The sequence below is a fragment of the Heterocephalus glaber genome, unplaced genomic scaffold, assembly GCF_053883595.1.
Source record: "Heterocephalus glaber isolate CG9 unplaced genomic scaffold, H.glaber_assembly_v1.0 deba00001733, whole genome shotgun sequence".
Classification (NCBI taxonomy): Eukaryota; Metazoa; Chordata; class Mammalia; order Rodentia; family Bathyergidae; genus Heterocephalus; species Heterocephalus glaber.
The window spans coordinates 12,496,511-12,508,990 of NW_028258444.1; the positions used below are offsets into that span (position 1 = coordinate 12,496,511).

The 12,480-nt window shown below is 33.3% G+C and overlaps 1 protein-coding gene across 8 annotated transcripts in view; it reads right to left on the bottom strand.

Moving 5' to 3' along the window:
- The window catches only part of Adamts20 (ADAM metallopeptidase with thrombospondin type 1 motif 20), a 205,625-nt gene that overhangs the window by 84,589 nt on the left and 108,556 nt on the right, over window positions 1-12,480 (bottom strand). For 6 of the 8 annotated variants that reach the window (XR_002388903.2, XM_021243105.2, XM_087200196.1 and 3 more), the window contains 8 exons: window positions 12,301-12,465; window positions 11,671-11,835; window positions 10,186-10,305; window positions 9,457-9,564; window positions 8,558-8,722; window positions 8,158-8,448; window positions 5,662-5,823; window positions 3,638-3,814 (listed from right to left, as the gene is read on the bottom strand). Coding sequence is in view for 7 of the 8 variants with exons in the window: in XM_021243105.2 (XP_021098764.1) it covers window positions 3,638-3,814; window positions 5,662-5,823; window positions 8,158-8,448; window positions 8,558-8,722; window positions 9,457-9,564; window positions 10,186-10,305; window positions 11,671-11,835; window positions 12,301-12,465 (1,353 nt within the window). In the remaining variant the exon portion in view is untranslated. Of the gene's footprint in view, window positions 1-712; window positions 3,815-5,661; window positions 5,824-8,157; window positions 8,449-8,557; window positions 8,723-9,456; window positions 9,565-10,185; window positions 10,306-11,670; window positions 11,836-12,300; window positions 12,466-12,480 lie in introns of those variants that run through there. The other 2 variants (XM_087200197.1, XM_021243106.2) reach the window with 2 other exon arrangements.

The window sequence follows — 12,480 nt, forward strand, 5'->3', positions numbered from 1 at the left end:
GTGAGAATATGACCTTTAAAGAAAAAGGGAAATATATATATTATATATTATATATAGTATATACATTATATATTATATATATATATATATCTTTTTTTAAAACTTTTATGAGTTGAGGATGTAGCTCAATGATGCCACACCTGCCTGGTAAGCGCAACGTCCTGAGTTCAATCCCCAGTACCAAGGAGGGGGAAAAAAAGATAATATTTTTTACTTCTGTTAATTTCTCATCCACTCCAGAATCCACTGGGATACACATTATTTGTCTCCTAAATATTTCATTGTATGTAGGGAATAAATAAAATGTAGGACATGAATACAACGTAGGAAAATGAATTACTTTTTAAGTGAGACCTAGTGGGAAAATTATGTAAATTATAAATTTGCTTCAAGAGTATTTGCTAGAAGAGTTCAAATACATTACTATATATGAAAAGGAGAAAAGTAAAGCTTTTACTCATCTTTAAAAGACTACCTTGATCATAAACACATCTATTTTAAGTTACTAAATAAAATCATGCACACCACTTATTTTTATTCATTGTTTATAATATACAAAAATAAAAATATAAGCATTTCTAATATTTACAGATTGTTAGCTAAACAATAAACCTTATATTTTTAAATCCCAATGTTAGTTTTTAACAAAATTACTATCTGAAAAATAGCATTGGCCTATATATAGAAAGTAAAACTATGAAAACATACACTATTCGACAATTAAATGTTTAATAAGAGAAATTAACAAATTTGTTATTTAAGAAAAACACCAAAAGAAAGGAGGCATTCGTTACAATACAATGTCTGTTCAGCAACTTAAAATAGCTTAAGTATTGATTCAATAAGTAAAAATAAAACATACATGTGGATCATGCAAAGCACAAAGCAACACACATCATTAATAAACAAGGGTTAAAATACAATCATTTCACATTGACTAATCACAAAAATACAGAAATTAACAGGCATAGTTTAAGACTTATTGATTGTTTTTGTTATTTCAGAACAAGATTTCCCACACTATGGAGAGAAATTTGATGTATTCTTACAACTTTAATAGTATTTTAAATGATTTGATACTTCATATTTTTATTTTCCTTTAAAATGAAAAGGATTTCATATTATTCATTCATACATCTACACAGGCACACATATATCCTCTGAATTTTCTAACTTAATGAACAGGATTTGTTGAAAATAAAATTATCCATGAAAGAATATTAATCCGGTATGTTGATAAGAGGTACCCTAAAGTTTAGCTAATACATAGCAACACCAAAGGAGGCAAAAGATGATATTTGGTTTTGATATCAAAACTTCAGATCTCCCAAATCCTTTTAATATAAAAGGTCCACTGAACAAATAAATAGTCTTTATATGATAAAAGAAATTCAGGCACTCTAACAATACATATGTACTATATACATGTAATGAAGTAAATAAATAAGTGTGTAAACATTCTGATATAAACATTGATTCATAATTTTTAAAACATGATTTTCAATTTATCAAAAAAAGATATTACAGTTCTTCACTAGTGCAAAGACTAAATTATCTGAAGAACTCCTTTTGGAAGAGACATGTAGTAAGCAATGAAGAAATTTTGTACTTTTGTCTTATTATTTCGTAATTTGTACTAATTATTTTTTTCTTTATTATTTACTTTGTAAGGTTAAAAAAGTCAACTAGGCACAGGACTTAAATGAAAACTGAGGCTTTTCACCTATAACATCATTCACGTACAAAAAATAGCACAAAACAAATCTATTGGAATATAGATATTGGAATTCCAATATATTAGAATGTAGGATTAGATTCATTCCATCACAACACATAAATTACCATGTGAATGCCACAGTGGATATGTAGACAAGGTTGATAAACCTTAAAATGTTTTAAAATATCAAATGAAGGATCAAAATCATGGACCTAAAACAGACTCAAAAATAATATTTCTATTTCTAATTTCCTATAACTTAAATAAATTTTTATATTAAGCTTAAAAAGCATCATTACATTGTTCATTAAATAGAACAGGGATCAGTAAAATTTTCTCAGAAAGGACCAAACAGTAAATATTTCAGGCTTTGAGGGACATACAGTCTCTACTGCAACTAACCAGCCAGGCTGCTCTAGTGCAAAATGAGCTGTAGACAGAACATGAATAAGCACTACTGCACTCAAAAAAAAAAAAAGAACAAAACACTTATTTAGATAAATAAGCATTAAGCTAGACTTGGGTCAGGGGCTACAGTTAACTAACCTTTGAAGCAGAAAATCTCACTCAATAGGAGAAATATGTTCTAATTAGCTTTGTGGCACACTGCCCAAGACATAGTAGATGATCAATAAATGCTTATTAAATATGTGGGAGTATTCTGTTTTTTTAATTAGCTCACAAATAATTTTTCTGTTGTTTAAATTACCAGTAACACTTTGACTATAAATGTAAATTTTATCCTTAATTTTAAATAGCATGACTTGAAATTTGATATATATTTCATTGTAAAGGTTTGTTTTGTGCAAAACATATGCAGGTAACAAGGACTGGTTATAAAACTGGAATTATTATTTTTTCCAAGTGAAGAATGATTTAACTTTGTAAATTTAGTTATAAATAGATTATAGACTCAAAACAGTTTTTCATCTGAAAGAAATGTACTCAGTTGTTCATGATTTTAAAAGACAAAGGTGATCAAAATACTAATCCCAATATATTTCTGTATTAATTATTCATCAAGGCCTGAATATTTGAAGAATACTAGAGAAAAATAAACTATTCATGAGTAATAGTTATGAGTTTTGTCTATGGCTCCAAAAAAAACCCCTAGAAGATTAAAATATTCCTGTACCACTATAAATCCACATAGTGGAAAAAAAATGAATATTGATGTAAATAATTACATAAATCATACTTTTTCATGATGTATGTAACAAATTGTAGACAATTTACTCTATGTACATAAATCTTTCTTTTTCTAGCATAATATTGTCACATTTCCCAACAAAATAATAAGTTTAACAATGATAAAAACAAGTTTTAAAAGAATGTTTTGGGTTTTTTTGTTTTGTTTTGGTTTTGGTTTTTTTTGGTTTTTTTGGTACCAGGGATTGAACTCAGGACCTTGTGCCTGCAAGGCAGACGCTGGAACCACTGAGCTAAATCCCTGGCCCCTAAAATAATTTTTTTTTGCTTCTGTATCAGTTACTGGACATCGACAGACAAAAGCCACATACAATTATATGCTCAAATGAGACACAGCTTAATTTGGCATTGTTACACACAAAATGTTAACATTATGTACAAATGAAAATAGCAAGACATTTCTGATTCATTAGTGGGCAAGCCAAAGATGTAATGGAAGAAACTATTTCCATTAGAATAGTGCCATGGTTCAAAATTCACATATAAAAATAATTACATATAAAAGCATTATATATTACAGTACTTGAATGGATTCCTCTTCAACTTATCAAATTTAATAACACAAGCCAAGATGGCTAATGGTCTGCTTTTTAAAAAAATTAGAGAAGATATAGTGTGTGATTTTCACAATTTATAAAGAGATGGTATTAAAGTGAAAGGGACATAGTAAAGTAGAGCAACAAAAAAGATAAGACTAAGATGCTATCGTACCCATTTCCACGGTCCCCGATGCCATGACACCTCATCAGGGCAGGCATGCACATGACACTGTGCCACACTAGGCGGCTTGCTTAGCATTTCACAGCTGTGCTCTTGTGACACTTGGCCATTGGGGAACTGACATATTACAAATCTTGACTTTATTCCTCCTCCACATGTTTGTGTACACTACAAAATAAGAACAGGAAATTCAAAATTATGGGGCTTTAGAGAGACTATTATATCACTTTATTCAATGTGAAAGTGTAATTAGTAATGCTAGAGTTTAAAGTTTGTTTCTTCCTAATCATAATCATTTTCCTTAGTTCAAAACTCAAAGTTTTAATTCCATGATCCAAAAAACTGACATTTTGAGAATTAGTACAATATATGTGAATAAGATATCAAAGATCTATATGACAATGTTAGCAGGGTAAGCCAGAAACAATTTGATTTACCTAATAAGTATTAATTTTATAATGTATGCTGTCTAATCAATGAATTACAGTGTATTCATGAGAGCTAGTAAGCTAATGTTCAGTACAGTACATATCATATGAAAACAGTGGGTGGCAAAAGTATGTATTATGAATCTGATTAAATAACTGATATAGAACAAGGATCTAGTAGGAAGTATAATATAGTATACTTATATTTTTTATACTTATATTTTTTTCATATGACTTGAATTTTCAAAACAAATGTATTTAAATTCAGAAATAATGGAGTAACTTTAATTTTGGAAAATACTACATTGTTAAGATGTTTTTGATGTTTATTAGCATCTATTCAAAAGTGTACCTATTAAAAATGATTTCCAAATTTTCTATGAGGAGAAATTGTGTATAAAAAAGATTAAGTAAAATCATTTGACTAAATTACATGACCTATAAAATTAATATACATATTTGTTTCTTATTCTTACCCATCCAAAATATGAGTGGGACTAATTTTGACAGTGACCTTTTTTTCCTCTGGTACTGGAGATTGAACTTAGGGCTTTTTACACTGAGCTACATCCCTGTCCCTTTCTATTTTTTATTTTGAGACAGGGTCTTGTTAAGTCACCAAGTAGCTCAGGCTGGGCTTTATCTTGCAATCTTCCTGACTCTCTCCACCAGAGTACTAGAATTACAGGTGTGTGCCACTGTTATGGTTTGTGTTCAGATGCCCCCCAAAGCCTCAAGTGGTCATAGGCTTGATCTAGAGTGTGTGAAGCTAGAATTGATTCATGATGCAGTGCAGGGCTCAAGGGCACTAGGATTAAGGGTGCAACTGCTACCTGCCCTAAGTAGTCTGGATAAGATAAAAGGGGCAGGGAGACGCTGTTAAAGTCTCTCTCTTGTTGTTTTTTCAGCTTTGTGCACACAATGTTGTTTCTCCTCTGCCATACCTGTTTGGTATCCCTGTCTTGAAGTCAGTAGATTATGGACTAAACCCTCTGTGAATTGTAAGTCAAATAAACCCTTTCCCCTCCATCTTTGGGTGTCAGATATGTTGTCTCAGCAACAAGAGAAAAGTAACTAACACAGCCAGCATGGTCAGCTTCAAAGTGACCATTTTAGAAATTATCTTTACATTTCCAGTATCTAAGAGTGCCAAGGCATGAAGAAAATGCCTAATAAATGACAGCTATCTGAGTTAAAGGGAAAGATTCACAAAGTAAACAACTTAGCAATAGGATAAAACATGTTCTAAATATCAACCTTGTTTCCTATGTTTCTATCAATCTAATTTCTAAGAAATGTAAATAATAATATAGTAATTCTACAAATATATTAGTAGTTCAGACATACTGGGTAGCACATCAGATTTTGTTTAAAAATCTGGAGCATATGCTTTCTATTATAGGTGAGTGACTTTGACTATCTATTAAAATAAAATGGCTTTCATCATTCAGTTAAAGAAAAATCCTCTTCCCATATATAGTATAGTGAAGTAATATCATCCAATTTTATCCAATGTCATAAAGTGTTTTACTTTCAGTCTCCAGAGATGTAACTATCTCCACAAATTTAGGGACTATCATGACTTACTTCTCCCCAGCTTCCATAGTTCCAGCGTGGACAGGGTCCCAAATCACAGTTCTTTGTCTCTGGTGGCTTTGAGGCTGTGTCACAGAGACTGACACTCTGTCCATTTCCATCCTGGCAGACCACAGCCCTGTGCTGCAGACCCCCAGCACAGCTGTGAGAGCACTGGAAAGGAGAAGCACAGAAACACACCACTGCAGATTCTGCGCTGCGAATTACACAGTGAAGAAACCCACAGACTCAGCCAAAAGCAAACTCAGCTTTAAAATCTCCCTCACTGGAATCACAATTTGAATCAAGAAAGTCTCTCATATAGTTGTACATAAAAGACAAACGAGTCCTAATTTACATCTAGTCTTTCTACATGTTAAAGAGACTGCCAGTGTATGACAGTAGAATTAGTAAACAAACATGTTGAGTATACTTTTGTGTTAAAATTCATTAGAAAGAATGTTCTTAAAACCACTTAGTAAGTGAAATTGTTAAAGCCCCCTGTAAGTATTACATATCCATATATCTGTCCCCTGTGTTAAAAAAGATGGAAAAGGGAAAGCGCTCTAGACGACAGTGTTCCTATTTAGATGCTACTTTAAAATTTAGCCTTTAAGTATATGTGTGCAGTTTACTCAATGCCACTATACATATGAAACATTTTAAGTTCTTAATGGAAACATCTAGTCTTTCTAGATGTTTAAAGTTCATACATGTAGAAGTCAAGGGCTAATATAATGCACTTTAAGTATTTTTTATTACTTCACAGGAATGGTTGTATTTTGAGAATGGAACTGTCAAACTTGATGTCTTGGAGAGTATGCTGGCTATTCATGGGGTGCCAAGGGGAAGTACGCAGAGAGGGAGGTTACGTGGTTCAGACTGTCTTGCTGTTGTTCTATATGTACATGTTAGTTAATATTGCTGGGTATTAAAGGATAAGTCTTACTGCCCAAATTATGTTAGAAATAGCAAAGAAGTTTTTAGGAAGAACTGTCTTCTGGAAATGACCTTTGTTAACGCCACCTCTTGGAGCTAGATGTGGTCCTGAACTTAAGTCACTGAGGTGAAGAGGGAAAAGGGTGGGTGAGGGTGGTAAGAGCTCTTTGCTAGATCTCCATATCTGGAAGATGATTTTAGATTATAAACATAGGCCTGTGCGTGCATTTTTGGTAAAGTACTTGGGCGTATTGTGCACAAAGTTCATACTCTATTGCACAGGATCTAAGCTTTATAGATGTTAGGGGGTGGCAATGTATCATAAAAACTAGAGATAGTGAGTTAGACAATATCTGAGTATCTTTTTGTTATAATTGATAGAAAAGATGCATCTTGGACTTTGAATTGTTACAATACCTCTAGGCAGTGTGTATCAAGACTTGTCGTTAGGCTGGCAGCAGAGGGGCAGAAATAAGCATATAGGGAGAGATGTGAGCAAAGTGTTCAGATCTACATTTTGGTGAGAGGAATCAAAATATCTTCTACCTATACTGTAGAAATACATTAATAATTCAGTGGGAATATGCCTTCTTGCTAATATCTTAATAGTAGAGATCTGATAACTCTCAGACACATGGCTTGGTATACTCGGCTGCTTTATGTCTCATTTTAAATTGAGCATTAAGGAAATACAGTATTGTAATTGTAACTTTGCCAATACTTTTATCTAGAAGCCTTTTGCCATTTTTATGAAATTTTTGTTCCCAAGAAAGGCAGGATTACAATTTTATTCTAACAGATTGAGTTGGTGGAGTGTGTTCTTAGTTATCAAAAATATTCTGTAGCTTTGGGATTTTGAATTGATGAATATTCATAATGTGTAGAAAAGGATGACACACACTGTACAAACTCAGTCACACAAAATGGCATGTTGTACATGTACATGGAGGACCTAGAAGAACACATCCAGCTAAGCTGCTTGTGATTGTGAATGACTTTGTTCTTTGCTTCTTGTGTCTTTGTTTCCTGTAAGGCAAGTCTCTAAATTGGGGAGTAATCTCAATTAGAGTGGGGAATAATCCTGCACCCTCATCCTAAGTACAGCCTAAGGAAAAAAGGAAGTAAAGTTTTATGGTCTCACTGTGAAGGAATAAAAAACACAAGGTAGTGTTATGTTTCTTGACTTTCACCTTGGTGCTTTTCTTATTATTTTCTTCACTAATCACATGTAAAATATGAACAATTGTACCTTTTGTATTGCTCTCCCAGTAATGTTTTTCATAAACATTTGTAGTCTTCCTAGAAGGTTTTCCTTTGTTTTTATTATAATGAACTCTAATCATATTGTTTTTAAGTGCATTCCTCTATAATCATAATATCACATTAATGTTTAATTTAATAAGGACCCTGGGGATTTGTAATCGGCATAAAAAATGCTTAATCCTTTTAAGATTTATGCTTCAGGTAAATTAAGCATGAAAAGCATTTGACTTTGTGTGTACATATCTGTTTAAGGGCTGCAATATAACGAAATTACAGAATTAATATAACTCAATAAAGGTGGCTTACTGATCCCCATGGTCCCATTCTCCACTGGTTTCCTCTGATTGACAGATGCCCCCCCTGATTTTCATTATCTTCAGGTTTGTGAGTTAATGGAAAATTCTGGCCTGAGAAACGGCTGGACTGCTCAGAAGAACTAGGAAAGTGGCTATATGTCGGTGGGCAGGCTGCCAGGTTGCATTCTTGTTCCGCCAAAGGGCGAACTTCCGGGTCACAGAAATTCTCATCAGTTGGCTGGTGGTAGTGGATGCATAAAACTTGTCTAGTTGTTTTTCCACGGCCACAGGAAGCTGAACACTGAGCAGAAATGTCAATATTTGAAATGTGATATGCTATATTAATGTATTAAATATCAAATATTATTTTTAAATTTTTTACTTCCTATTTTTTTCATAACAATACGTACAGGTGACCAATTTCCTGCTTGCCATTCTCCACAAGGGCTAAAACAGGCATATATTTCAGCGGGTCTGGGCAAGTGGGCACAATATGATTCATCGGCTATTTCATCATCAGCATCGCGACAGCTTACATAGCGAGCTTGATTACCTCTTCCACAAGACACAGAGCACTTAAAACAAATAGTATTAAAAAAAAACAAATAGTGCCTTTCTCCTCAGAGCTGTTACATTTATTTCTAAAATATCCTTTCCTGAGAAAACAAATTATAAATACTACCACCTGGCACCATTTATGAGTCAAATACAGATAGGGCAGTAAGTATTCTAGTTTACATAGTAAATTTCACAACTCAGGTATAATAATTTAAAGAAAATAGTGATTTGAAATGCTTATAAATCCATATTAAAGATACTGAAAACATTTTGTGTCAGAGAATCTTATCATTAAAAATAACTTTGAAAGACTCAAGTAATAGAATATCTATGATCCCATAATTAAAATATAAGATTAAAGCAAATTGCATAGCCCAAATACATTAAAGCTTCAGTTCAGAAAATGACATGCAAATGTGTGTAGTTTAAAGTTGATAAATGCCTGATATCACATCTCTTTCTCATAACAATGCATGACATAATAGTAGTATTATCATCATTTTGTACTTTACAAAATAGACCCTGAAGATTTAAATCTCCTGCTCAGAGACAAGGGTTTTGAAAGGCAAAGCATGATTTAACTATTAAATTACCTAATCCTAAACCCTATATTTCTTCCAAATCTTCAAAATACCTCAGAATTAATGCACATATTAACTTGGGAAATCTGAAGCAACTATTTTGTCAATGTCTCAAAGCCTCAACAACAGCAACACACAGAAACACTGTGTGTTGAAATAAATTCACTTACTGGGGTCCAAGATCCATGCCGCCATTGTGCTATGTTTGCCATGGGAAGAGCTGGTAATGATGTGGCCCCAGTGTTAGGGGTAATTAGGCAAGGGGTAACTGTACAGTCCTGTTTCAAAGAAAAATACATCTCATACAACATTATTTAATTTCCATGTTGACTTAAATAAAATCTGAAACTTCATTTCCTTTTTCACGTGTCTAATTCATGAACAGCTGCATACAAATAGATGATCCAAAAGTTTTTGTTTCCTAAAGCACAAATTCCTGTGACATGCTAGTCATAGATTCTGAATCTTAAACTCCTTATTTCTGAAGGAACACAAAACTGTACTTTAAAAAGCAAGAGTTCATTATATTCATAATAATAAAAAATATACTTCTTGTATAATTCAGAAAATAGGGCCGGGGATTTAGTTCAGTGGTTTTGCCGCCTGCTGTAAAAGCACAAGGACCCGAGTTCGATCCCCGGTACCAAAAAAAAAAAAAAAAAAAAGACTTTGTTCCTAGAAAATGGGAATATATATGTTAAATGATCTAATGGCAGATAAGGAGTAAAATATTTCATAATAATGCTATAAAATAGCTGGCAAAACCAAAAATGATAAATATTACATCTCACATACACATTTTTAGGCATATAAGTTGAAGTGGGAAAAATACATGTAAAATAATTTGAACATATCAATAATCTTCCTGTATCATAAATATTTTTGTTCTAATCTATTACCTGCCTGTCACCTGGGTGACTGGCTTCTTGGCATTCTCTGTCATCCACCACTGCATTGAACAGCTCGCTGACACATTTAACAGCACGTATCTGATACCCATATCCACAGGTGGCTGTGCACTACAAGAAAACAATACACAGATATAAAGAACCACTGATTTCAAAAATTACATAAATTTTCATTTTCTTAATGACTATACAGTATTAGCCAATCTCACATTGCTCAGACAAAATACCTGACACACATAACTTAAAGGAGGAGAGGTGTATTGTGGCTCATGCTTGAGAGAGTTCAGTACATGGTTGGCTGGCTACAAAGCAGAGAAAAACATCGTGGTAGGGCAAGACGAGGAAAGCTTCTTATGTATGGTGGCCAGGAAACAGAGAAAGAAGGGAAGAAGCCAGAAACAAGAATACATCTTTCCATGTCACAACCCCAGTGACCTGCCTCGAACCAGGACCTGTCTCCTAACAGCACGTGATCTATGAGTGAACTTATCAGCATGCCAACCACTGATGAGGATAGCATCCCCATGAGCCGACCACCTTCCAAACATATGAGTCTTTTAGGGTTCTTTTTAGATTTAAACTGTAACGCATAGCTAATAATATACTTTCAACAGATCTTTTTCCTACCCTTTATGCAGATTTAAGACCAAAAATTAGTACATTCAATCAATATGCTTCTTTATACAAATTTACTACATAGATATTACTAAAATGCTGATTGATGTTAACAAAATATTCTAAATATTGTTAATGTATTTTTTAAAGTTGTAATATAAAATTTATTAAAAGAGGCCTAATATTTTGGAGGTATAGTCAACACAACTTAAAGGAACAAAACACTTTTCAAACTTTACTTGTTGTATGTTATTTAGTATATTAAGTAAATTTTAAAAGGAAAAAGGCAGGATAATGTATGATAGTTAAGGAGATGAGAGAAGGCTTCCATCAATTGTGCAACCTCTGCAAGATCATAAGCTACCCACCCTCACCCAGCCTGACCATTGCTCATCCTGCAGATTCCTAGTTCCTGGCTGGTAAAACATCTAAACACTGCCTACATAAATACAGTAAGATGCAGTGTAAACACAGAGCATGAAAATATTTATAGTTTAATCAAAGCTGATGAAAGCATAAGATTTATAGCATTTTTGGGCTGGGAATTTAGCTCAGTGGTTCTGCAACCTGCCTCGCAAGCATAAAGACCGGAGTTTGATCCCTGATATGAAAAAAAAAAAAAAGATTTATAGTATTTTTGTTAACTAAAGTGAATTCACAAGCAAAGATGAAATATTTACCACAGCAAAATTAGCATTAATGTCAAAATTCTGTAGATACAGGCATACATTTCAGAGGTATATTTCCAATAAACCAACTCGTATTTCACTGAATCCACTAAGTATGGAGCTAATATAGCCCACCTTTCCTGCTATTCTGTAAAGATGGATCAAATGAGAAGAATTCATATCATATACTCACGGAACCCCATGGTCCTACTTGCCAGGAAGCACATGTATGAAATTCACATGGTCTCAGAGATTCAGGTTTGGTACTTAGATTGCAGAAACCATCACTCAAGCGATCTTCATTCAATTGACACCATACCTGCCTCTGCTTTGTTCCTTTTCCACATGTAACAAGACACTACAAGAAATCAGCACAAATGCATTACAAAATGATGTAATGATCAATTTGCATATTAAAATACAGCTGGAAGACTATTACTAAGTGTATTTCCTCTACTCCTCTAGAAACATTCACTGAGTAAAACCAGCTATCTCTAATTTCTGCTGCCAAGTCCCACTGAAATATTCACTTGTCCTAGAAACAAAGATACAAAACTAAGCTTATATATCCCAGGCTTCTGTGGACACTAACACATTCTTATAAAAATGGCTATAGATTAAAAATCAGAAAATGTCATTTCTTGTTTGATATCTGTAAATAGTTTAAGGACATGCCATTTTATGCTTTTATTGCCTTTATAATAAAGTGGTTTATAAAATGATAAAATAAACTAAATTTTTAAAATGTTATAAAGTCTTTTATTGTGAAGCTTTTCTAACAGATTATAACAGTCCTAACTAAGCCTCATGTGTTTAATGTTACCTCACTCCACTCACTAGTGGCCCAAATAGGACAAGAAAATTCATTGCAATTCTCTAGCATCACTCGGGGAAGCTCTTGACATTCTCTCTCAGCAAGACGGTGGCCAAAGTTATTTACACAGTAAGATTCTCGGGACTTTTCCCCTCCTCCACAACTTCTGGAACACTGATTCAAAAACAA